The sequence below is a fragment of the Myxine glutinosa genome, chromosome 2 (assembly GCF_964187855.1).
Source record: "Myxine glutinosa chromosome 2, kmMyxGlut1.1, whole genome shotgun sequence".
Taxonomy (NCBI): Eukaryota; Metazoa; Chordata; class Myxini; order Myxiniformes; family Myxinidae; genus Myxine; species Myxine glutinosa.
The window spans coordinates 105,723,247-105,751,139 of record NC_136262.1 but is presented as its reverse complement, the minus strand read 5'-3'; the positions used below and the strand labels follow the sequence as shown (position 1 = coordinate 105,751,139).

The 27,893-nt window shown below is 45.2% G+C and overlaps 2 protein-coding genes across 5 annotated transcripts in view; one reads left to right on the top strand and one right to left on the bottom strand.

Moving 5' to 3' along the window:
* GUF1 (GTP binding elongation factor GUF1) overlaps positions 1 to 15,254 on the bottom strand; it is a 39,094-nt gene extending 23,840 nt beyond the window's left edge. The window contains exons 1-7 of one of the 2 annotated variants that reach the window (XM_078771376.1): positions 15,112 to 15,254; positions 11,906 to 12,014; positions 8,615 to 8,763; positions 8,277 to 8,357; positions 6,622 to 6,699; positions 3,249 to 3,332; positions 2,150 to 2,214 (exon numbers count right to left, since the gene is read on the bottom strand). In XM_078771376.1, the coding sequence (XP_078627502.1) occupies positions 2,150 to 2,214; positions 3,249 to 3,332; positions 6,622 to 6,699; positions 8,277 to 8,357; positions 8,615 to 8,763; positions 11,906 to 12,014; positions 15,112 to 15,222 (677 nt within the window). In that variant the 5' untranslated portion in view covers positions 15,223 to 15,254. The remainder of the gene's footprint in view (positions 1 to 2,149; positions 2,215 to 3,248; positions 3,333 to 6,621; positions 6,700 to 8,276; positions 8,358 to 8,614; positions 8,764 to 11,905; positions 12,015 to 15,111) is intronic. The other variant, XM_078771377.1, reaches the window with a different exon arrangement.
* A 749-nt stretch (positions 15,255 to 16,003) lies between these two features.
* The window catches only part of LOC137414183 (chloride channel CLIC-like protein 1), a 57,705-nt gene continuing 45,815 nt past the window's right edge, over positions 16,004 to 27,893 (top strand). The window contains exon 1 of one of the 3 annotated variants that reach the window (XM_078771374.1): positions 16,004 to 16,364. Coding sequence is in view for 1 of the 3 variants with exons in the window: in XM_078771373.1 (XP_078627499.1) it covers positions 16,221 to 16,275 (55 nt within the window). In the remaining 2 variants the exon portion in view is untranslated. The remainder of the gene's footprint in view (positions 16,365 to 27,893) is intronic. The other 2 variants (XM_078771373.1, XM_078771375.1) reach the window with 2 other exon arrangements.

Below are 27,893 nucleotides of genomic sequence, written 5' to 3'. Positions count from 1 at the left end.
TGAGATGGTTTGGTCATGTATTGAGGAAGGATGAAAGTGACTGGTTGAGAAGAGTGATGGAAGTTAATGTAGAAGGAAGTAGAGGACGGGGAAGACCGAGAAAGACTTGGCTAAAGATGGTGGAAGAAGAAATGCGGGCAAGGGGGTTAACAAGGAGAGATGCAGAAAATAGGGCAAAATGGAGAAGATTGTCATGGGGACCGCAAGGCTAACCCCCGCTCTAGCAGGGAACATGGCCTTAAAATGCATGTTGTGTGTTGTTGTCTCTGACAGACGCCAGTTCATCTCCATCAATAACTGCAAATCCCCCACTGCTCCCCTCCCCCAAGGTTCAGTTCTTGGCCCCCTCCTCTTCATCCTTTACCTGTCCCCCCTCGGTCACTTACTCCGCCGTCATGGCCTCCAATTCCACTGCTTCGCCGATGACATCCAGCTTTACATCTCCACCAAGTCCGTCTCCACCGACACCCACTCTATCCTGACAAACTGCATCACTGAAATAAAATCCTAGCTTCAAATCAACTTCCTCAAGCTTAACTGTGATAAATCTGAAATAATCATCATTGGCCCAAAAACGCTCACAAAATCCACCCATAACTTTGCCCTCAACATCGACGGTATCCCAGTATCCACCTCCCCTCACATCCGGAATCTTGGCGTCATCTTTGACCAAACCCTCTCCTTCGACAAATACACGAAACAGATCACAAAGTCAGCCTTCTTTCACCTGAAAAACATTGCCCGTCTCCGCTCATCCCTCTCCTCCACGGCTGCAGAAACCCTCATCCACGCCTTCATCACCTCCCGTCTGGACTACTGCAATAGCCTCCTCTATGGTTCACCTTCAAAAATCACCAATAAACTCCAATACATTCAGAACTCCGCTGCCCATCTACTCACCCATTCCCGGACCCGTGACCACATCACCCCCGTCCTTTACAAGCTTCACTGGCTCCCCATCCCCCAGAGAATCCAGTACAAAATCCTCCTCTTGACATACAAAGCCCTCCATAACCTGGCCCCATCCTACCTGGCTGACCTCCTCTCCAGACACACTCCCACCCGCAACCTCAGCTCTGCTGGTACCAACCTCCTGACCCCCCCCATGCGGACCAAATTCAGATCCTGGGGGGACAGGGCCTTCTCCATCACTGCTCCCACCCTCTGGAACTCACTAGCTCACACCATCAGAGACTCCTCCTCACTCACCACATTCAAAACATCACTAAAGACCCACCTGTTCAACACTGCATTCAACATCCAACCCACAGCATTTAACCCCTGACTATCTCTTCTCCTTCTCCCTCCTTTTGCTTTAAATATTTCCCTATTGATTATTGTCTTTTTGCAATTGTTGTTTTCATGTATTGTTATGCATTATGTTTTCCACTCTGTCAAAGCGCCTTTGGGCTTCTGAAAAGCACTATACAAAATAAATGAATTATTATTATTATTATTATTAAGGAACATCACGTGATCGCTCTGAGCGAATCAGCGTGCTGCTCTGCGACCGGTCAGATTCCGTGCATAATATTCCTCGCTGAAATGCGCCGAGGTAAAAATATGGTTAAAAAATATTATGAAATCAATTTTTAGGTCGGCCATGTTCTTACCAGGCTCAATGGCCATGTCTGTGCCAAATATCAAGTACGTGAGCCTCTCCGTTTATGAGTCTATCGGTAACATTACACACACACACACACACACACACACACACACACACACACACACACACACACACACACACACACACACACACACACACACACACACACACACACACACACACACACACACACACACACACACACACACACACACACACACACACAGTGTTTTATATATATATAGATTGTGAGTTATTTGAAAAAAGTGCAAGGGTGTCAATATTTTTGGCCACGACTGTAGATGAAGGGAGAGGAAAGACAGTTATCGAGATTAAAGGATGATTCTAAAAATAAAAAAACAGGAATTGCAGTGAAGAAGCAAAGGAAGGAGGAGGGGCACGGTAAGGAGATGAGAAGTAATGGAAAAAAGGAGTTTTTGGTGAAAAAGTGCAAATATTATTTATTGAAATGTGATCAAACAGATTTGAAATGAGTGTAGATCGGTGAAAGAATCGGTTCCAATCAGAACCAATAATACATACGGTGGAACATTCTCAACCACAGCCTGGAGGACAGCTTCAATATTGGTCCCAAGTTTGGCAGATATCTACAACCCAGAGGGAAATGCGTCACCACAGCCTCAATCGGTGTTTAAAATAATGAATTTTAATTTTATTTTAAACACAAGAATCCTTGATGTACAAGTCATCGTGGATAAGTGTTAATGCTTGGTGGCTTCACTTATAAACGATAAGTTCAACATGATGTAAAAGTTCTCCACAGAGTGCTGGTCCATGTCAATCATGGTCAAATTTACTTGGTTTTAATAAGATGTAAAAATTAATCAATACAGTAAATGCAAGAGAGAAAAAAATCATTAACTTCTGCAATTACTCAAACTAGCAAGTTGCCCGTGCCCGCACATTATTCAAAATGGGGTGGGGATGGAGATTGCAAAAATGCAATTGGCATCTTCTGTCATCGATCCAGCAAGCTGGGAGCAACAATTCACATTTATTGCTACATCTTTGTGGCAATGTGTCAGTGACAGAACTTCTTTATTGCGCAGTGCTCCATTTGAAAGTGTTTGTTCAATATAGGTGGCTTTTTGATGTCATGGGTCCATAATAAAAATTTGCATTGGTGTCAAAAAAGACAGTGACCAATTGCAAATTAATAGTAGGATGACATGCTCTTAAGTGGTCCCAGCATTAAAATTGCAAAAAGATGATGCAATCTCATGAGATGGCTTGCATAAGAACTTATATCTTTTACTCCCGCTGAAATCCCCCCACCCCCCTCCCCCCAAAGTCCCCCTACCTCCCCACTGCACCCACCATCTGTTTCCCTTCTCCCACTCATGTCTGATGTCCTTGTCTCTCTGCTCCCCTCTGACCCCCTGCCAGTCTGTGAACCTGCTGCTCTCTATTGTTTAGTTATTACGTGAGCCAAGATTTTTGATTGGCCCAGGTTAGCAAATCAGACCAATAACTCGTTGAGTCAAATTTTGTGCTTTCAGTTTTTTTTATGCCAAGCCGTACTTTTGGAGATGTTAAATTGCCAAACGAGTTTGTTAATGTGTAAAACATTTTTGAGGGATGCCTCAGGGATGTCAAACATCATAACATGGTGGATTCTCACCTGAATACAACTGCTGCGAGGAATATCAAATAAACGTTCTATTTGTGTTGCCACCTGCATTGGAGCCGCATTCTTCAGATCAATCTGTCAGGAGACAGAAGCACTCGTGAAAATCAGCTGCATCTTAATTACACTTTTATTTTACATTGACCCAAGGTCCATAGAGGAGGTTGTACCTGAATCACGTGTAGGATATGCTTCACGTTGCCAACCTCAATTTTTTCCAGCCAGCTCAGCTTAGTTAGGAAGGCGACTTCACTGTGCCCTCTATTGGGCCTTCTACCTCCATTTCGGGCCAGGGCCGCAGTGGCGTCTGTCCAATGAACCCCCTCTCGGTATGACTTGTCCTAATCACTTTCCATTACTGTTCAGCGGCAAATTGCTTGTGCTCAATAAAAAAATTGCTTTGAGGTCACTGTCTCCCATGCCTCATGTCAGAATCACACTCACTAACACTAATGTTGCAGTCTCCGGTTGCCTGGTCCAAATCCCGTCGAACCATGTTAAAGTGAGCATGCCAGCCAATAAATTTCGGCCACGCCAAGGAAGTTCCCGGGCCTGTTTGCCTCGTGTTCAGGTGGAACGCTCGAGCCAGTCGGGAGATGCGCTGATAGGTACCGTGTGCTCGAATACCTAAATTAGTGACCCGAGTGGAGATCGCTCGGATGCAGATATGTTTTTGTGCTGGGCGCAATTCGCCACTAAACGGAATCAGTCATTTAACAGACGTTATTAGCTGATCAGAATACTCAAATCACTCGGAGACCAAGTGAATTATAACAGTGCATTCAAGCAGGCAAAGGGTGGAAATACAGGGAAGCAATGCAATGATTAATAAATAATAAACCCCATACACAGGCCAAGCAACGAATCAGGAAGCTCCTTAATTATTAAGTCCTTGAGGCCTCAGACATTCCTCAGTAGAAAGACCTGCATAATTTGGCAGGAATGAAATACCAGGGTTAAGTCCGGCAGGACGCAGTGTGTCCCAAGTGAAGAGGCTGCCTGACGGGAAATAGTTCCTGCTCGCAGGCACGAGCCAGCAGGAGGTGAAGACACATGCGGGCAGGTCTTGTTGTAGAGGCTGGTGGAAGGCGGCAGGCCTTTCTTTCAAGTTTCCATGTCAGGTTTTCGATCATCTCCTTCCCCTCGTGGTTCGTCACCCTACTTTTATGTGTTCTGCCTCTACCCTCTGTGTGTAATGCCATCACACCCCCTTCTATCTGCTCTGCCTCTATCCTTGGTCCTGATGCTACTAGCCCCACTCCACTCAGCTGTCATTGGCCTGGGACTCAGTTTGTGGATGGCGCATCCTGCCCTGTCCTCTCACCCACTTTGATGGTGTGGATATGACTGTCATAATGGCTTTTCCCACATATGCTCATGCTGATGGCCTGCCAGATCATTTAAATGGACATTTAAGACAGATTACAAAGGAATAAAACATGAAAAAGGTGTCAAGGGAAACCGGTTTTGGAAACACATGGGGGGAAGGTTGACAGCAGCTTTCTATCCAAATAACGATGCATATTCTCTATCACAATTAAATTATCTCACACCTATTCTAATACATGCACCAAGAGAAATAACTATCATTAAACTATGCAAAGTTACCTCCTCAAAGGCATTCCCACAACATGATAATAATAAAAAAAAACGAAGTCAACTTTGAACCACCCTCAATGATAAAGCTTTATAGTGTACTAGCAGAAGTACCCGGCATTGCTGGGGGGGGGGGGGGGGGGGGCGAGGAGGGTGAGGGGGGCAGGGGGATGGGAGGGAAGGCAGGGGAGAGAGGGGAAGGGGGGGAGGGGGGAATTAGGTGGGAGGGGGAGGGGGGAGGGGGGAGTGGGGGGGGGGGGGGGAGAGGGGGAGGGGGGAAGAGGGGATTGGCAGGAGAGGAAGGGGAGGAAGGGGGTTAATCACCTTTTCGTTAAATATATGCTGGTGAATGTGGCGTTCATCCCGTTCCTGCGTTAAGTGTGATGCCGAACAGGAAGAAGAAGAAGCCAGACTACCAACTTCGAACACTTCCGGAATTGTTTGATTTATTTGTGTTCAAATGTCTGGTGATTGTTTTGTATTTATTTATGCGAATGTGTACTTGTATATAACTGTCTTTATTTTAAAAGGCTTAGGCACTATTGAGCAATTTTTTGTTTTTAACTCCAAAAAAAAGATTTTTTTTGGCCTAAAACACCCCCATGCACTCATTGATGAACCTCTGAAAGTTTGACGAAGATCCGTTTAGCCATCTCTTAGATACATGGCGACACACAGACAGACAGACAGACATCTCTCTTATATAGTAGATGTGTCTGTCATTTTCCTCCACAACTTAATGATTATTTTTCTCTCAGATGACTGATGACGTTCAAGGACCACTGGTTCAAACAGAATATACTTGCTAAATTAACCTACAATTGATTGGTTCAACTTGTGTTTAATCCAGTGCTGCGCCATTCAACATGCATTTGTGATTTAGGCGAGCCCTGCAGGTATGGCAGTTTCGATGAAGCCGAGGGCCGCACACATGGCGCCTTGCGTTACACTGATCGACTTGAGTTTGAGGCGTGGCCTGGCTGTGCAGCCTGGAGGGCTTTATTGAATCCATCCCGTTGAGGGTAGGACCGAGCCCCGGCAGGTTCGGAGACCTCGCTGAATACAACAGCTTCGGTGAAGCTGAGACATTTGGGACGTGGATTTATCCGTGCAGCTTAGTGCGCTTTGTTGACTTCCTCAGCTTTGGTGAGCTTTGACCCTCTCTCTGAGGATGACTCCCTTTTGGGGACTCCCTCCCGCTGGATGATGGGATGGATGGGACCGAGCTTCGGTGGGACCGCGTGTGGAGATGGCGACCGGTAGCAGCGGCGTGACATGTCTGCGTTAGCAGGGATGTCCCCAGATGGGATTGGGCAAATCCTCGGAGGATATGAAAGAGGAGACGGCTTGGTCCATGAGTCGTGGTTCCTTTCTGGGTTGGATATGGGTGCTTCGGGACCAGGGAAGGCTACATTCAGTTTTAGAGACTCTCGAGTGAAGATGCTGACCGGTGGCGGTGGCATACATACATACACATGAATCATATTTATACATATGTGACCAGACAGACACAGACACAGACACAGACACACACACAAAATGTTGCCGATTCGACACAATAATAGTGGACCAACAAATTTCATATATGTTTTTTGCATTTAACACTGGATATGATACATACCTTGCACCTGTCAGTTCTGAATGAAAGTTTTGACTTACATTTCGGAGGGAGTAATTCACCCTCACTGGGCCTGTTTAAACATTTCCAACAATTTATCTGAAATATGTTAAACAGATATTTTTTTAGCAAGCAGCATATTTGCAAAAGTACCTTGTTTATTACAGGAATGATGGCCAACTCTGCCTCAAAAGCCAAGAAGAAGTTTGCCACAGTCTGCGCCTGCACCCCCTGTGACAGAACAAGCATTGCAATCGAAAAAAGTCACGATGCATGGATGCAAACATAAAGAAGGAAGTGACGTCACTTCTAAAATCGCATTATGATATAAAAAACGAGCCAAATAATGTAAATGCATACTGGAGAGTCCAAGGCCCAAGTTTGTGTCTGGAGAAACAAGGCGAGGTCAAAAGGCTAAGGGGAAGTGGTACAGTGATGATGTAAATCTTCTTTCGGCTGGTTACATTGTCCTAGATGATCATCTCTAATGCCGTCTCAAAAGAGAGATCATCTAAACAACCACCTATCCAATTCCATGATCAACTACAGTAAAACCTCGTACAACATGGGGGCGAGATTCCTGGAAAATGGCGCGTTCGGCAAGACATTGTTGCACAAGTTTAAGACCTTATGGGATAAACGGGATTGGGAATCACAGCCATGGAACACAACATAAGGACAAATATTTCATATGTTTCTTCGTTAATAAACACCTCAGAAAGAATACCTGTACAGTACATGTAAGATTGTATGGTGGGGTTACGTTTGTAGGGTGGGGGATTAATTGTTTGAGACTGGGGGATCATCGGCCTCAATGTGCATTGAAGTGGTTGATTCACCGTCAACCACCGAGCCCTTGTTGTTAACTTGATCATTATCCACACACTCCATAACTTGTCCAACTTTTCAATGAGAGGATTTCTCCTTGGACCTTGAGACACCTTATCTCACACTAGTGCGGATCTTATCCTCACTTGAACGAATGGTGCGTATGGTGGACTCGTTCACATAATACTCATGGCCGATCAACGCCACTCATCCCTCCACTAAACTTGTGTAAAATCACCATTTTCTATGCTAATGTCATAATCTTACGGGATTTGTTCACTTCACCACCACTTGGAGACACTTGACGTTTCGGCGCCATACTGTATTTAAGGGTACAGTATGCGGATAAATAACCCAACCCAACCTGACCATGCTCGCTAACACGAGGTTTTTATCCACACAATCTTCTCCTAGCTATACTGTCTATAAATTACATACATCGCCTCCTCCACATCATGTTTAACAAGACGACATACTCTGACAGGTCTGCGATGCATGTCAATCTAAGACTACTCCAAAACACATGGACCATACTATTCTTGCAACAATCTAGCTATTGATCCGCCTTCCATGTAACAACAGTCATGGAACCTGTAATGTTTTTCACAAGGCCAAACTTTCTTCAGTTTTCCTCCTCCAAGTCAAGTGGAATGCAAGGTAAGTGCCCTTAGTGTATAAAGTCACATCCACCAATGAAAATACTTGATGTTTTCACAGGAGCACATTCAGTCATGGGATTGGGATCATCTATTCGTTATGTAGATAACTCTTCTACCCAACCTCCTTTCCACATTGGGTAAGTACCAGAAAGACCCCTTTCCTCCAATATAGATACAAATTGGAACGAGTCTCCAACTTTTAATACCACATTGCCCGAGCATCCTCTGCAGTTACTAAAAGGCATACTTATCTCTTCAACCACACGCAGTGTGGGCATTTATGTATCCATATTGAGCCAAATTATAGAACTGTGAGATTACCTCGTTTGCATCAACGAGCAAGATCACCCCCTGGGAAGCAGCGAGTGAACGAGACACTTCATAACTGAAGTCCACATGACCCTGGAGGATAGTCAAGAGAACATAAAAATTAGAGCAGACACACTCACTTATTCTAATATCTGACAGCAACTTCACATGTGTGCTCTGATAACATTTCCATGTTAACAAGTTGTTGCCAAATTGATATGGATTCAAGGAGGGATTGTTGCATTGTTGAAGATCGTCACAAACAGTTATGTTTTGGAGAAATGCCACCAGGAAAAAGTAGGACAATGCATTTTGCTTCATTTGCAAGGCCACATGATGGCAACGCTTACTGGCGTGTCGATGAGGTTCAAGAGGTAAGACGTTCCGCCGTGCCTGTACACCATGGTGGCCGTTTGTGCTTTCACAGTAATTCCTCGTTCTCGTTCCACTGGCAACTTGTCCAACACTTGTTTATTCTGTGCCGACTGTGGAATCGTCCCTGTACCAAGCAAAACAAAAATGGAAACGACAGAATGTTAACATAGCAAGGTACAAGGTATAAGGCAATGCGCAGGAGGATATTTAGCCCACAATGACTGTGTCTTATCCATGTCCCTCTCCTGCCCTCACAGGCAGTGCTAACCAAACAGTCAATCCCAATCTAGGAATTTGGCCAGGGCAAGGGCACAAGAATGCCAAAGGATACTGTGAAATCTTCAACATTAACAAGCTAAACTGGAATGGGGCAGCTGGGCTTACGTCCCCATCTGAAGGTGCCATGCTCGAGTCGAGATGCATCAATTTACAGTTTGGTTTGATCCAGGCGGGGATTGAGCTGAGATTAGTCGTTCCAATGGTGAACACATGACAGAATGTTGTCCTCTCAAGCACATCTGTGTACAGGTCGTGGACAAAAAAAATGGAAACACCAATGTAAAATCATTTATTAGGGTGTTGGGCCATCATGTGCGGCCAGTACGGCCTGTATGAGTCGTGGCATAGAGTCCACCAGCGTCTGGAATTCTGCAGGAGGGATGCGGCACCATTCTTCTTCTATATAGATAAATAAAAGAAAGTTTTTGTTTGTTTGTTTGTCTGCACGCGCTAATCTCCTGAACAGTGAAAGATAGGAGGAAACCTCTGAAACAAAAAATGTCGGGACGGGCCCTGGGAAGGTTATAGGCCAGGTCTCGGCCGGGCTGGGCCCATTTCGCAATTAAAAACTGAGCTGAATTATAATAGTCAATCTTCTACGGCCGCGAGTAAAAGCTGAATTGTAGTAGTAAATTCATTCAAAAAGAACCAAAAATGTTGGGATGGGCCCCGGAAAGGTTATAGGCTAGGTGGCGAGGCCGGTCGAGGCCGCCTCGGCCGGGCTGGGCCCATTTTGCAATTAAAAGCTGAGGTGAATTATAGTAGTCAATATTCTACGGCCGCGAGTAAAGGCTGAATTATAGTAGTAAATTCATTCAAAAATAACCCGGACAACACCGGGTGCTTTCGGCTAGTTGACAATAAAGTCAATCAACTTACAACTGTTTGATGGAGATGGAAAACGCTGTCTCAGGCGCCATTCCAGAAATATATCCCATAAATGCTCGATTGGGATCAGATCTGGCGACTGAGAAAGCCATGACATATGGATAACATCAGTGTCATGCTCATGAAACCATTGGGGACCACACATGCTCTGCGGATGGGGGATTTGTCATCCATGAAATACCCCTCCTGGAAGGAAGAAAATGCTACAATATGGGGTGAAGATTTTCACTCAGCACCATGAAGTAGCGATTGGCATCGACCTTGCCATTTAAGGGAATGACTGCACCCAAACCATGCCAGGAAAATGTGCCTCACAACATTACAGAGCCACCAGAATCCTTCGCTGTTGGAACCAAGCACTCAGGGTTGTAGACTTCTTCAGGTTGGCGCCACACGTGCACTCGTCCGTTTGTCGAGAACATGGAGAAGGATGATTCATCTGACCATATTACATGGTCAGATAAAGAAAATGCTACAATATGGGGTGAAGTTCAACCTTAACAGAATCTTCCGAGCTTCGGCTTCTTGTTCTGGACATGTCTTTTAACCTCTGTTGGGATAAGTACATTTCTGGTATTGCTAAGAGTGCTTCCAAGAGAGTTGGTTGTCTTTATCGAGCGCAGAGGTATTTACCACCTGAGGCCATTTTGTAGCTGTATAACACAACTATACATCCCCTCATGGAGTACTGTTATCACATTTGGGCTGGAGCACCAGCCTGCCACTTATCTTTACTTGATAGGCTCCAGAAACGCATCGTCAACCTGGTTGGTGTGGACATGGGTTCAACTCTTCAACCACTCTCTCACTGTAGGTCGATTGCCATTCTTGGTTTGTCCTACAGATATTTTCATGGCAAATGTTCTGTTGGACGTTCTAACTTGGTTCCTCCCATACGAGTGTTTGGACGCAAGACTTGGTTCGCCATCTCCGCACACACATACACTATAGTTGATCCAAAGTGCAGAACGAAAGGCTATGCAGATCGTTTTATCGCTCGTGCTGTCTCGCTCTGGAATTCACTACCTGTAAAATGCTTCCCATTATCCTACGATCTACATGGCTTGAAGAGGAATGTCAATTCACACTTCGTACATCTTTGAAGTTTAATCGCATTCTACCTGACCTCTGCTATTTCCGGTGTCTTGGATATTTTCTTGTTATTTATTTATTTATATATATATATTTTTGCTTTATCCTTATATTTTTCTAACTTTCTCTTAGCCCCTTACCTAGAGTGGTGTATGCCTTGTCTGGGGTGATACCCATTAAAAAGAAAAATCACATTTCTCCACTGCTCAGTAGTCCATTACCTGTGCTCTTTTGCACTACTGGACTCGCAAACGTGCATTGCCAGGTGTGATGAGCGGTTTGTGCACTGCAACGCGACCATGGTATCTCGTTCTGTAGGGTTCTCGCCATGGTAGCCATAATTATAGGCAACCAGGCCTGGTGCAGCATTTTTATACATGACCCTAAGCATGTTGGGATGTTATTTGCTTAATTAACACATGGGCCACACCTGTGTGGAAGTCGTTGATTTCAATATACTTGGTCTCCCTCATTTACCCAAGTGTTTCCATTTTTGTCCACTACCTGTAGATCACAGCTACGTTACTCGTCATTGAAAATAAAGATTTGCCTTCACACTGGAAATGTGCGCACAAAACTTTACAGATGAATTCTGTCAAACCACATCATCTTGGGTCAAAGGGCAAAACACCTCTGGTGATGTGATCAAAAGTCAACCTCTATATGCATCCACGTGGGATTGGAGGGGTGCATTAGTAGACATACTGACTTTTAACATTCACGTCGGATGTCCCCGACGAATGCTTTTTGGAAACCTAGCTTAGCAACAATTGGATAAGTGGAGCACAAGTACAAATAAAAATTGTACAAGACCTGAAAATTCTGCTCGTAAAACACTGAGGTGTAAAACATCAAAACATTCAACACTCACAATCGAGCAAGTGACAGATATCAAGAACTCAATTGTACAGATTAACATCTGTCACAAGTTGCGTTTCGTCCAATCTCCGTCTCCATGCAAAAGCTATCCAAGTATCCCGCGGCCCTTTCACAATCTTTGCACTCACCTGTGAGCTCCAGAAGTCGATCAGCAAGTGTACTCTTTCCATGATCAACGTGTGCAACGATGCAAAAATTACGGATTCTGTCGGTTGAAAAAGCGAGGTCATGCTCCTCCTGTGCGGCAAACCACCAGGTAGACAAATTAGTGATAAATCAACAAACTGCGAACCTTGCACTTTCATCCTTGCAATTTTTTCAAATAATGCACCATTTCTTCCAGAAAATTGTTGAAATTAAAACATCTTTTGGTATCCACATATGTATTTCTTTGGTTTGCATTGGAACAAAACAAAAAAGCTAAAAAAAAATACGAAATTTTAGTTTATTCCACACAGAAATCGTAAATTGGCCCGGACAATATTATTGGCACCTTTTAGAGGTTGTTAGAAATAATTTGATTTCAAGCAGGTGATTCTCCTTCACTTTGGATATGAACTCACCTGTTGTGAGTTGCAGGTGCCTGCAATATAAAAATCACTCATTCAACCAGTTTGAATGGAGAAAGGAGTCATTCTGCTGTTTTTTGTCAGTGTGTGTACTGTATATTGTTTGTATTGTGTCACTGTGTCACTGTGTGTAATGAGCATGGAGAAAAGAAAGAAAACCAGAGAATTGTCTGAGGAGGTCAGACACAAGAATGTAGCCAAGCATGGACAATCTCAAGGCAACAAGTCCATCTCCAGAGAGCTTGATGTTCCTGTGTCCGTACGTGTGTTCGTGTGTCTGTACGCAATGTTGTCAAGAAGTTTAAGGCCCATGGCACTGTAGCCAAACCTCCATGGATGTGGCCGCAAGAGAAAACTTGATCAAAGATTGCAGCGAAGGAAATTGTTTGAATAGTGGAGAAAGCACCTCGATCAACTGCCAAACAGATTCAAGATGACCTTCAGACACAAGGTACGATAGTTTTAACTCGCTCTATCCGTCGCCAAGAGAGAGACATAAGAAAGCCCAACTGGAGTTTGCCAAAACACAACTGAACAAGCCAAAATCCTTCTGTAGGAATATCATGTGGACAGATGAAACCAAATTAGAGCTTTTTGGTAAAGCACACCATCTCATCTCTATGTTTACAGAAAACAAAATGAAGCCTTCAAAGAAAAGAACACCTTCCCTACAGTGAAACATGGAGGTGGTGCAGTGATGTTTTGGGGTTGCTGTGCTGCCTCTGGCACTGGGTGCCTCGAATGTGTGCATGGCATCATGAAATCAAAAAGTGCATGGGTGCCAATATTTTTGGCCACGACTGTATATGCAGTGCCTTCAGAAAGTATTCACATCCCTTGACTTTTTTACATTTGTTGTGTTACATCCTGAATTTAAAATGGATTAAATTGAGATTTTTTTTGTCACCGATCTCCATGTAATAACACATCATGCCAGCGTGGAATTTTCTTTACTAGTGAGGTACCCGTGCTACGCACGGGTGGGAGGCCAGGAGCAAACAGACGATGCAGAAACGGCGAATGCTAAAGCATGACACCAATAAATTCCACATTCCTGTAGCACCTTCAGTCGCACGTCAGACATGGACAGCAAGTTCGTGAAGGACTTCCATGAAAAACGTACCCGTTCGCAAACAAACGGGTACGTTTGTTCCATTCCCAGTCAATGGTGAATCTGCATATGGCGATCTGCGAATTTCACGTTTGGAAAGTAGAAACCATCACGGCATTCCGTCATTTACTTGAGCTCGATATCTCTTTTTTCATTCCAAACAGCATAACTCCAATCACAAATTAAATAACATTAATATAAAAAATAAACTTTTAACAACATTCGTGACATAAACAAATATTTAAATCCTGATGGGAAGTGCCGTACGGTTGGGTGAACACAATTACGAATTCAAAATCGTAATTGTATTCACTCAATTCCAATCATCAATTGATACTTTAACAAAACGACTAACACGATTAACGTTTAACGATTTAACATTACGATTGAATGACGGTTGTATTGGGATATGATCAAACCCACGCATTGCGCTTGTTCAAGATTGAGGCCTGAGCCTTGAGGGACTCCATTCAGAAAGTATCGTGTGCGTGACGACCTGCTGTTAAAAACTACGAATGACTGTCTGCATGATGGGTAGTTGGCCAGTCAGCGTTTGATGTTGCTGTGCATGTTTGTGTTGAGTATTTTGTTTGTAAGAGCTTTGGGAGTGTGTCAAACACTTTGCTGATGTATAATGTGGTGAGACTAGTGCGCTTTGGTGGTTTTCTATTGTTGTAGCCATATAATGTTGTTGCTTCATATGTATGTGGTCTGTCACTGCTGGTTGCATCCTTTTATGGAAGCACTGCAGTGCCACTGATGCAGTGGCCCTGTTACCAGTAAGCTGTTCCTCATTTTGCTGACCTCTTAATGATGATTGGCTACCCACCTGGTGTTAATTCAACGACACGACAGAGCCTCAAACCCAGCACCCTAGGAACCCAAGCCAGCCATCTCAACCATTAAGCCAACACTCAACTTTCTGACATAATGAATTATGTGTTCAGGTGGGAATGGTAACTGACCCACCCAAACTCTGAAGCATTTTTGGAAATTTAGTGTTGCAGGAAATGTTTGTTAATGTGTGTTTGTTAATGTGTGTGTGTGTGTATATATGTGTGTATATCAGTGCATATGTGTGTGTGTATATGTGTGTGTGTATATGTGTGTGTATTCATGTGTGTATACATGTGTGTGTGTATATGTGTGTGTATATGTGTGTGTATATGTGTGTGTATATGTGTGTGTATATGTGTGTGTATGTGTGTATATGTGTGTATGTGTGTATGTGTGTGTGAGAGAGAAAAATGAACTCTCCTCTCCCCTGTCCTCTCTTGGCAGGTTTAGTGGTGCAAATGCAGCCCCACAGCAAGGATTGCATTGGGTAGTTTGCCATTGCCTCCAGTGGTAGAGCCAGGATTTGACCAGGATGCCGACGATAACAGCTGTTTGTTTTCAACAGAGATATATTTTCAAAATACTAACTTTAAAAGCATTGGTGTTATTCATGTATTTTTGCGGTTCAAATCATGTTTATTACTTATATGGAAACTATATTCGAATTATAAATCAAGCCGGACTTCTGATTGTTCCAGTATTGTAATCGAAGCATGTTTATGTTAGACAAAAAGTCAACTCTTCGCTCATTCACATCAACAGCTTCCAGTTAAACGCACGACGAAAGGCTTTGATGCCATCGAATATATAAACTAACCTCCAGCTTCTTGCTATATCGACGGATCCAAGATCGGCCGAGTTCTGGGAGTACCTTGCACGACGTCCTCGAAGCGAACGCTCTAACGAATCCAAACCACGGGCACAACATTACGAACACACGCTGACGAAACCCCGCCCACATCACTCAGATCTTCTGACGTCAGATTCAGGGCGTTTCCGCTCACAATTTTTTTCGTGATGGAAGGCTATTTTTCGGTTCTTCAATAATTATAGTAGACAAACAATAATACTAATGAATAAAATTGTACTTGACCCAAACGATTTTCTGACAAATAATGCATCAGTCCATGAAGAGAGCCTGTTTTTAAAAAAAAATAGAAATGTGTTTTTTCCTCAAAGATCAGTCGGATTAGATGGATTAATCGTAATTTATCGCAAACTCAAGAAACACAAGAGCAAAACCAAAAATCGGTCCTTGTTGCGGGAATATCAACTCCCGCGTGACGTATATCCGCCCAGGCGACAAGACCCACGGAGGTTTGACAAGCCTCTGAACGATCCTGTATCATGTGCAAACCCATAGTCTGAATGTATCATAACATTACAATTAAAAAAAAAAAAAATGTAGCTTTCGTTTTGCTTTAAAAACACGCAAAATATTTAACTTGTCACTGCAGTGCTGAAATTTATTTTCCGCTCTCACATCTTAAACAGAAAATGGTCGACTTGTCGATGTAGTAAGCATCATGTACTCTTTAATACAACTTTTTCCTTTTGTTAAACCTTTTTCAATTCACGACAAAGCAACATGTAGTGGATATTCGTTTACGATGTATTGACCATAAAAATTTGAATCTAAGAAGTCTGTCACGTACCTTTTTCTGTATACTTGCTTTAGTTATTGTACAGTACAGTAGAGGGAGGAAAACACCAACAGTGGGGTAGAGGGATTCAACATTGCCATTGGAAACGATACTATAACCTTAAAATTAATTCAAGGTTTATTTTATATTTAAGGTTTATTTAAGATTTCCCATTGGATACAAGTCCAATCAGTCCTCGATAACCAGAGGATTCTTAAATCTCACGGTGATCTTTGTAAATAGGAACGTTAAACAACATCAACCGTGAATCTCGAGACAGAGGATGACCGCGGGTTCTTACGGAATGTCTTATTTCACAACGTGGCGGACGGAACAAGGTAATAACGACAAATGGCACGAAAGGTCTATGAGGTAAACAGGTGTGCGATTTAACCTTTCACGGAACAAGGAACGGTTTGCGTTGCAGGTACGTGCTGGGGTTATCTCGGAAGTAGTATCTATGTAAATGTTATGTTTTTCTACTATTTGACTGTGTCAATGTCGATGGTGAAATGGAGATCATGAAGATGTTTTATTATCACTTTGTATGAAAACTTACCCCCCCCCACCCTCCCCTCCTCCCCCCTCCCCTCCTCCCCTCCTCCCCTACCCTTCCCCTCCCTTCTCCCTCCACCCTACCCTCTCCCCTTCCCCCCTCCCCTCCCCCTCCCCTTCCCCCCTCCCCTCCCCCTCCCCTTCCCCCCTCCCCTCCCCCTCCCCTTCCCCCCTCCCCTCCCCCTCCCCTTCCCCCCTCCCCTCCCCCTCCCCTCCCCTCCTCCCCTACCCTTCCCCCTCCCTTCTCCCTCCACCCTACCCTCTCCCCTACCCCCCTCTCCTCCCCCTCCCCTCCCCCTCCCCTTCCCCCCTCCCTTCCCCCTCCCCTCCCCCTCCCCTTCCCCCCAACCTCCCCTCCCCTCCTCCCCTACCCTTCCCCCTCCCTTCTCCCTCCACCCTACCCTCTCCCCTACCCCCCTCCCCTCCCCCTCCCCTCCCCCCTCCCCTCCCCCCTCCCCTCCCCCCCTCCCCTCCCCCCTCCCCTCCCCCCTCCCCTCCCCCCTCCCCTCCCCTCCCCCCTCCCCCCCCTCCCCCCCCCTCCCCCCCTCCCCCCCTCCCCCCCCTCCCCTCCCCCCCTCCCCCCCTCCCCTCCCCCCTCCCCCCCCCTCCCCTCCCCCCCCCCTCACACACACACACACACACACACACACACACACACACACACACACACACACACACACACACACACACACACACACACACACACACACACACAACACACATTGTGTTTTATATGGTAGAGTATATATATATATATATATATATATCTATACAACAACAACAACATGCATTTTAAGGCCATTTCCCTGCAAGAGCGGGGGTTAGCCTTGCGGTCCCCATGACAATCTTCTCCATTTTGCCCTATTTTCTGCATCTCCCCTTGTTAAGCCCCTTGCCCTCATTTGTTATTCCACCATCTTTAGCCAAGTCTTTCTCGGTCTTCCCCGTCCTCTACTTCCTTCTACATTCATTTCCATCACTCTTCTCAACCAGTCACTTTCATCCTTCCTCAACACATGACCAAACCATCTCAACCTGTTCCTCTTCACAGCATCCATCACAGGCTCTATTCCCATCATCTTTCGCAATTCATCATTTGTCTTCCTCTCTCTCAACGATACTCCGCACATCACCGAACCATTCGCATTTCCACCCTTTCCAGCCTTCGTTGCTGCTCTACGTTCATTACCCATGTCTCGCTCCCATAAATCATAACACTTCTCACACATGCAGCATACACCTTTCTCTTCAGCTTCAACGACACTCCCCTCATCATCAGCATGCCACTCGGTTCCCGAAACTTCTTCCATGCACATCTCACTCGAGCAACCGTTGCCGAGTCTGATCCACCTTCTCCATTCAGCATGTCTCCTAGGTAACAAAAATGCAAAAAAAGGTAGTGGGGTCACACGTGGGAATCCCACGGTCATGGACGTCTTCATTTAGATGTTGCACATTTAGTTTTACAAACTGTTTACTGGCAATTTATCAGATCCACAAATGATGTAATCTCCACAATGTATTTACTTCTGATAACATGTGAATCCATGTGCGTGCACATGGGAAATACAGTTTGAAATGTGTGATTACATCTCATGTAAAATGTGACTTCAAGAGCTCAAATCACTCTCCCTCCCTGCCCCCATCCCTGCCACATCACGCACACTGCACCAGGGAGTGGGTCTCTCTCTCTCTCTCTCCTCTCTCTCTCTCTCTCTCTCTCTCTCTCTCTCTCTCTCTCTCTCACACACACACACACACACACACACACACACACACACACACACACACACACACCTCGTTTTTTCATTTCTGTTCCTCACAATTCTGTCTCTTAGTCATACACACACGCACACACACACACACGTGTGTGTGTATATATATATGTATATACACTACTGGTCAAAAGTTTTAGAACACCTCAATTTTTCCAGTTTTCATTGAAATTTATGCAGTTTAATGTCTCAATGTACTCTGAAATTAAGCATAGAACAAATAAACTATTGGAGATAAAAAAGAAATCATAGAATCAGTTTGTTTAACAAAATTTAATTCAAATTTTTGACTCGGCAAAGTAGCCACCTTTGCAGATATAACCGCCGAACACACTCGTGGCATTCTTTCTACAATGGAAATCAAATATTGTTCGGGAAGTTCTTCCCAACACTGTTGCAGAAGTTTCCACAAATGTGTTACACTTGTCGGTTGCTTTGCTTTCACCCTTCTGTCCAGTTCATCCCAAACCAGCTCGATGGGGTTTAAGTCTGGAGACTGTGCTGGCCATTCCATGATTTGAAGCCTACCGTCTTGTTCTTTTCCTCGAAGGTAGTTTTGACATAGCCTGGAGGTGTGTTTAGGGTCATTATCTTGCTGTAGGATGAACCCCTGACCAACTAGGCGTATACCAGAGGGTATTTCATGGTGCTGCAAAATGCTGTGGTAGCCCTTTTGGTTCAGGGTGCCAGTCACTGTGCAAGTCGCCGACTCTGGATCCAGCAAAAGAGTCCCAGACCATCACCTTTCCTCCTCCATGTTTGACAGTTGGTGTCACACACTGAGGAACCATCCTTTTGCTTACTCGACGGCGTACAAAAACCCTGCGTGATGAACCAAAGATTTCAAATTTTGATTCATTGGTCCATAAGACCTTCTTCTGGCCTTCAGTTGTCCAATGGTGGTGCTTCATGGCCCAGGCATGCCTCTTTTTCTTATTTTGCCATCTTAGCAATGGCTCTCTTACTGGGGAACTCAAACTCAAAGTCTTTGACAAACTCAAAGTCTTCTCTTCACAGTTGAAACTGGGACTTGCTTACTTCGACCAGTATTAAGCTGTGCTTTAAGCTGTTGTCCTGTGAGCCGCATATCACGCAAGCTGTTGACTCTCAGAAACTTGTCTTCTGATTCTGTTGTGGCCTTGAGTCTGCCAGACCTCTTCCTGTCAGTTTCTTCCAGTTTACAATATACTACTTCCTGCAGTGCAATATTGTCCAAATAATGCTTCAGAGGGTGTAGTAACAGTCTGTTCCAATACTGCTTTTATACAGACAGGGGGTTTGTAATCAAGTAATCAGCAGAGGTTGGGACACCTGTAGGAATTGTTTGCATCAACTTTCAAGGCTTAATTTACTTACATTGCTGCAGAACAGCTGTAACTTGTTAACCCATTACTTGTTCCCTGAAGAAGGCCTTTTTTTTTTTTTTTTAAACAAAATAACTGTGCAATTTACATTACTTTCCCGTTTTTGCTAACCTAAACTTTTTTTTTAACCTCGAGCAGTTTACTGCTTACCTTTGTACCATTTCAGGTTATTCACTGGACATTAAACTGCGTAGATTTCTATAAAAATTGGGAAAATTGAGGTGTTCTAAAACTTTTGACCGGTAGTGTATATACACACACACGGGGGAGTGGGTCACACACACACACACACACACACACACACACACACACACACACACACACACACACACACACACACACACACACACACACACACACACGGGGGAGTGGGACACACTCACACATATATATTCACACTCGCACTCACACACATATACACACACATACATCTTGTTTTTTATTTTATTTTTGTTTCTGACAATTCCATCTCTTATGATTTTCAATTCCTATGTCCAACGCTGCTCCGATTCTTATGTCCAATAACACACACACACACACACACACACACACGGGATTACAAACGCGAGTGGTGACACATGAAGGATGCTCCGCCATTCTCCCCACGTGCAGAGTACCTAATTGCAACCTTTTATTGTGACTACGTTGAAAGAATGAAACATTCTGGCGATATAAAGAATACAGCTAAAATGGAAAAGTCCCTTGGAAAAAAAGTTTTCGGCGGTGTATAAGAACATTACATTGCACCTTTCTGTCCCACGAAAACCAAAGTTACTCTTTTCATTACAGCATACAAAATGACATCTTTTAAATTAAAGATTTTAAATAAACTTCTTTAAAGTATACGTGCACAAAGCTTATAAAACGAGCATTCTGAGTATTGTGCTGCAATGCATGTCCCCTACCGGCAGTCTGTCGTCCGGAAAACTGTTGGGGAAATTACCAAGGGTTATTTACCCACAGGTTCTGAATTGTTCGCAATCGTTAATTACCTCAGGACGGGCTCACCTGTGATTCGCACTCGGGACTTCGATTTATACACCTTGCAGACAGGTCAGCAGAAGCACGACAAAACAAGCATTCTGAGTATTGCGCTGAAATATATGTCCCCTATCGGCAGTCTGTCGTTCGGAAAACTGTTGGGGAAATTACCAAAGTTCAAAGTGCCATAACTTTTTCAAAAATGATCGAACCGTCGTGAAGTTCGAACTTGATCTGTAACTTATCATGAGGAAACCATGTACCAAGTTTGAAATCATTAACATTAAGAGTTTAGAAAAAAAGTCCGGAAAACTGTTCTTTGCGTGACGGACGGACGGACGGACGGACGGACGGACTGACTGACGGTGTACACCGGTAGGGGACGAACAAGCATTCTGAGTATTGCGCTGCAATACATGTCCCCTACCGGCATTGGGTAGCACTGTCATAGAATACAGTATTATGACTTACCGCACTCCAAATTATAGTCCGGAAAACTGTTGGAGAAATTCCCAAAGTTCAAAGTGCCATAACTTTGTCAAAAATGATCGAAACGTTGTGAAGTTAACGTATTTTTAACTCGAAGGTCACAAGAAACTCATTTTGCAATAAATGTTCGTTTCCCATAAATCGTACACTTTCTAAAATCCAATCTCACCCCTCCCCTCCAAATCTTCCCCATAACCCCTCCCCTCCAAATCTTCCCCATCACCCCTCCCCTCCAAATCTTCCCCATCACCCATCCCTTTCAAATCTCCCCCCTTGCCCCCTCCCTCCTAAACTACCCCCTCACCCCTCCCCGCCAAGGCGCCCCCTCGCCCCTCCCCTCCTAGACTTCTCCCTCACCCCTCCCCTCCAAATCTCCCCCATATCCCATCCCTTTCAAATCCCTCCCCTTGTCCCTTCCCTCCCAAACTCCCCCCTCACCCATCCCCTTCAAATCTCCCCACCCTCATTGCTTCTCAATTTCCCCCCTCTCACTCCCCCTCCTCAAAGCGTCCTCTCCGCTTCTTCCCCCTTCCAACTCTCACCTCCATCTCCCCCAACTTTCTGCCTCGCTCTTCCCCCTCCTCAAATAACACCTCATTGTGCCTCACCCAATCACCATCAAACCTTTTGTCCGCCCCATCCTGCCCTTTCTCCGAGCTATTCTGAAATCTCTGACACACCTTCAACAGCTCTCCCTACCTCTTCCACCAATTCCACATCTTACCCTACCCCTCCTCCCCCCTGGTCTGTATCTGATGCTCCCCCTTCCTCTTCATTAACGGTATGGACCTCAAACATACGGGGCCTTCGTTCAAACTTAACTGATCTCTCCATACAGGTTGCTTCTGTCAAACCAGACGTGATCTGCTTAACAGAAACTTTCCTCCTTTATGATGTCTCTGATTCCTTAGTATCTCTCCTGGGCTACTCCCTCCTCCGGTATGATATACCTGAGCCTCGTCCTGGAGGTGGGGTTGCTATCTTTATCAAAAACTCTCTTCCTCACTCGCCCTGCACTGCACTCTCTCCACCTCACCCCCAGGAATACCTCTGGCTACGGCTTCCCCTTCGCTCCCACTTCTTGTTCATATGTGTGTTGTACCGTCCACCAAACAGTGATGACGCCATCTACATCTCGCTGTCTGATAATATGGACCAACTTCTATCTACTCATCCCAACTCTCTCTTCCTCATATGTGGTGATTTCAACTGTCATCATGCCAGTTGGCTGGGTGTGGGTACCTCTCACCAGCCATGGCTCCTCAGCAAAGGACTTCTGCGACTCACTGGGACTGACACAATCTGTCAATTTCCCGACCCGGATCTCAGTCAACGGAACATCTTCTCTTCTGGACTTGGTTATGACTAACTTCCCTGAAAATGTCTGCTGCTCTTCTTCTGCTCCAATCGGATCATCTGATCATGTCCTTGTTAAAGTGGACATCTCTCTGACCATCCTCAGGGAGCCTGCTCAGCGTCGACGAGTCTGGCATTTCACTCAGGCCAACTGGCACGGTCTTCAAGCAGCCATCAATCATCTGGACTGGTCTCCCATCTCTACCACCTCTGACATCAACTCATCCTGGGAATTCTTCCAAAGTAAATTGCTCTCTCTCATGCACAGATTTATCCCATCTCGTCTTCAGTTGTCATACCCTTCCTCCCGTCCATGGTACACGGAATCTTGTGGTGAGGCTGTTGCCCAGAAACAACTTGCCTTCGTCTCCTGGAAAGAAAATCCAACGGAAGGAAATCTCATTTCCTTTCATAAAGCCCGAAACAAGTGTGTGTCCACCCTCAGGAGAGCTAGGAAACAATATCTCTCCGTTCTCAAGACCGAACTCTCTTATCTGTCTCCCTCTTCCAAATCCTGGTGGCATCTGGTCAAATCCGTTTCTGGTGTTTGTTCCCCCTCCATCCCCTCCCTTACCTCAAACGGCTACACAGCTGACTCTGCACGTGAAAAAGCTGAATGCCTCAACTCTGTGTTTGCCTCTAAATCTTGTGTCCCAAACCCATCCCTCTCTGTACCCACCATACCCAGTCATACCCTGCTGCTCCTGGACTCCGTGTCCTTTCCTCCTGACAAGGTGGAAAAGTTTCTGTCAACCCTCGACTCTGATTCTGCAACTGGACCCGACGGCATCAGCCCACGGGTCCTAAAATCCTGCTCTGCCGCTCTATCTCACCCTCTCTCTGTTCTCTTCACCCTCTCTTTTGCTCAAGGTCAACTGCCATCTGCTTGGATATCAGCCAACATCACTGCTATGCACAAAAAAGGTGCAAAAACAGATCCTAGCAACTACAGACCAATCAGCCTTCTCCCAATTATCAGCAAAGTCATGGAATCCATCATTGCTTCGGATATGAAATCTTTCCTCTTCTCCAATGGCTTGATCTCTGATCATCAATTTGGTTTCAGACCAGGTCACTCTACTCTGGACATGCTGCTTCTGCTGTCTCAACAATGGATGGAGGTCCTCAATGCCAAACAGGAAATTAGAGCTGTCTCCCTCGAAATATCACGTGCCTTCGACACGGTCTGGCACCCCGCTCTGCTCACCAAACTCTCCTCCTTTGGTATCCATGGAAATCTCCACGCATGGCTGGCGGACTTCCTCTCTAGTCGTCGTCAACGTGTGGCCCTGAATGGGTTTCTCTCATCTCCTCTTCCTGTTCAGGCTGGAGTTCCCCAAGGCAGTGTTCTGGGCCACGTGCTTTTTCTGGTCTTCATCAATGATCTCTCTGACTCTCTTGAAAATCCTCTCTATCTCTTTGCTGATGACTCCACTCTCTGCCGCTCCATTCCTCTTCCCTCAGATCGGCAGTCTGCAGCCTCCTCACTCTCTGAAGACTTGGACAAAATCACAGACTGGTCAAACAAGTGGAACATGTCTTTCAATCCTGACAAATCTCACACTCTTACTATGTCTCTCCAAAAAGATCGACTGGACAACCCTCCCATCTACTTTCTCAACAATCCTCTCCAAGAAGTTCTGTCGCTCAAGCTTTTGGGTCTCACTATCTGCCATGATCTTTCTTGGGAAAACCACATTTCCAAGCTGGCCTGCAAAGCCAGTCGCCGACTGGGCATCCTCCGTCGTGCGAAGTCCTTCCTCGGCACACCTGAGCTCCTCACCACATACAAGGCTTTCATCCGCAGCTCAATGGAATACTGTTCTCCCCTATGGGCCGGTGCTCTTGCCTCACACCTAGCTCGGCTTCACGCTGTTGAAACCAAAGCTTTCAGAATTATTGGAATCTCCCGCGATGAAGCTATGTCTGAGGGCCTTTCACTCACTCACCGCAGGCAGGTAGGTGGTCTTTCTGTCTTCTACCGACTCCTCTCCGGCCTTGCACCCCCAGCTCTCTCTGTGCTCTGTCCCCCAAATATTCCTACAGGTCGCACAAGATCTGCCAGCAACCCTCTGATAGTTAAACTGCCGAAATCTCGGCTCTCTGCTCACCTTCACTCTTTCATTCCTCTTTTCTCCCGCCTCTGGAACAAACTCCCTCACTCCCTTCAATCCCACTCGTCCCTCCAGGTCTTTAAAACAGCTGTTCACCACCATCTCTTATCTTCCCCCATCCAAAACCTTGATCTTTTCTACCCCCGCTAATTCACCCCAGATCCACCTTGTTTGAAATTCCAACTTCTTTCCTGGAAGTCCTGGCAGTGTCCATATGTTTTATACCTCTCCCACCGCCCCCTTCCCTTGCCCCCCCCCCCAAAGCCCTCGCCCCTCTCTCAGATCTCTCGATCTCTCGATCTCTCGATGTCTCCCGGTCCCTGCTCTCAAATGTTGTGTTTGTGTCCTTCCCCCTCTCTCCCCATCTTGTCTACCGCTCCCGATGTTATATGTTTTATGTGTCGGTTTGTCTTTCTGTGTGATTAATGTTCGCTCTTTCACGAGCCTCGATCTTGTATACAAAACAAAACAAAACAAAACAAAACAGAACAAAACAAAACAAAACAAAACAAAACAAAAAAAACAAGTTCGAACTTGATCTGTAACTTATCATGAGGAAACGATGCACCAAGTTTGAAATCATTAGCATTAAGAGTTTCGGGAAAAAAGTCCGGAAAGCTGTTCTTTGCGTAACGGACTGACAGACGGAGGGACGGAGTGCAAACCTATAGTCCCCTACGGTGTAAACCGGTAGTGGACTAATAAGAACAAAAAAAAATCTCTCAACAATTTCCCGTCTGTGTTTATGTGTTTATTTTACATATGTGAATTACACGTCCATGCACACGTGAAATGGAGTTTGTTTATTAATTCTGGATGTGAACACGATGTGAAAACTGGTGTGAAAACAAACAAAAAAAAGATAGATGGAATGAATGGAGTGTTTAAACAGGATTACCTTTACTTCCGGATAATAATGATGAATGAAATAAGAACGAAGAAATATCTGTCAGCAATTTCCGGTCTGTGGCGATACGTGAACGAAGCTCTGCCCCTCTCTCCACATTGTTGACTTTATTTGTGACGACTCATCAAATGGAAAAGTCCGCCGCGAATTTTTAATATATCTCGGCATTTTCCCGTCTGTCTTATTTGGGCGGTGAATGATATATCGTGCTGCAAATTTTTAATGTCTCGGCAATTTCCCGTGTGTGCGTGAATTTTCTCAATTATTGCTGAAACCGAGTCAGATGGTGAATTAGAGTGGAGATAAAGCCGTGAGAATGTCAATAGTGTTTATGTTACAGGCCTCCTCGCAAAAACGGTAACTTTCATCGAATTTTATTCACTGGGTTTTTTCAACTGAGTCTAAAACCATGTTAGCGACTGTGAAAAATGAAATGAGATATTGAATTAGAGTTAAAATAAAACTGTGAGAGAGGGCAAGACACCGCTGGCCTAACAAAAGAGGCCTCAAAGCTATGCGAGGAAACAAAATGGTGGATATTTGTTTTTGAAGCCCCTCCCAGACCGGGTGTAGCCACTCTCCAGACAGACAGACAGGATCACCTACGGAGATTATATATATACTAGCGGGGTCACCCGTGGGAATCCCATGGGCATGGATGTGTGTGACATTTCGACATATTGAGTTAGATGCTGCACCTGCACATTCAGTTATATAAAATGGTTACTGGCAATTGATCACATTCACAAATGATGTAATCCGCACAATTTATGTACTTTACATAACGTTAATAGGAATACATGCCCGTGTATTTTATTGTGACTACAGACAGACAGACACGCCCAACAGACAGACAGACAGAATCATCTACGGCTATTATAATATAGATAGATAGATATATATTGTTGCGGTTTTGGGAAAACACTAAAAAGTAATGGCAACCACCATACAGGTCCCTTAGAATAGTTATTTCAGAGCAGACCATTACATTAATCCCTTCCCTTATTTTGGGTTATTATGTTATGCGTTTGGGGAAAGGAAATATAGATCCTCCACTTATAAGGGATAAGCTACAAGGCATTGCACCAGGCTCCAAGGGACACCATGGTGTCCAGGTTCAGAAACCCACCAATCAGGGTTAAAGGGGTGGAGTTACGGGCTCCACCAATCGGGAGCCAGGAGACCTCCAGGATTTTACCCCCCTCCCCTTTGGAGGGTGAACAAAGGATTTTGGAACGTTTTTTCATTTTCTTGGTCCGGGCTCTTGGTCACAGGCGGTCACAGTTGTGCTGTCTCTTGGTTCTTGGACATCGTGGACACTTTGCTCTCTTCCCGGTCTCTCTCGCCCCACTCAACACGTGGACACTTTGCCCTCTGCCCGGTTTCTCTGGCCCCACTCAGCACGTGGTCATTTTGAGCTCTTGGCTGGTCTCCCTCTCGCAGGTCTCTACACCGGCATTGCTACACACAATGGGCCTGTCTCACTCTGCTGGGTTCACTGAGCACGGAGCACGTATGCTCCACTCCTGGGGCCTGGATTGTTGGCCTGGCACGTGTGCTCCCCTTTTGGCCTGTGTCACTCTGCCGTACTGATGATCGACCTCACTCCGCCGGGCCGTGTTGGGATCGTCGTTACCTGCTCGTGCTTCTCAGTGGTGACAACGGGACGGTTGGCGCCGCGAGGAGAAGAATTTGGGAGCATCGTAGCTTTTGTGCTAGCAGGTTTCCTTTGTTGTTCGTTCCCCTCCCCGTGAAAGTGTGCTGGGCCCATGTGATGTACATCCATAGTAATCGTAATAAGGCGTAGAATAAGCTGAGTTTCTGCTTCTCGTCCATTTTTCTTTGGTATTGAAATAATCACATTGTAAATATCTGTAATCAAATTGTTAAAACGTTTTCCTTTCTCTCTGTCCATGAATGCCTCTTCATTGATCCGCCATTGCTCATATCCAGTTTAACATCGACTGTAACGGCTTTAGCATTACCCAGGTGGTAACCAACGGTTTTCGCTCAGCCGTCTAAATTTCCATCAAGGAACAAAGGAAACCGCCGGAGGGTACTATGGTGCGTTCCCCGATTGGGACCGTCACGTGGTACAGGCAAGCTATCGTGTGACAGACCAATCAGTGTTCGTAGTTGCTGATTCGCAACCTGCTAAGTACGAAGTTATTCGTACGTGGCAGCCACTGGTCCGGTTTGCGGATTCCGTTGGTCAGGTTTGCAGCCGCTTTGCGGATAAGATTGCAAGGTCCTGAGTTCAAGCCCCTGTCATGCCGTTGAATTAACACCACGTGCGTTGACTCAACCTGTCATCCTTCCGAGGTCAGCAAAATGAGTACCAGCTTACTAGGATGAATGAGCCATTTGAGTATCCTGCGTCTGAGCGGTGACCCATTCGGGATTGTGTCCAATAGC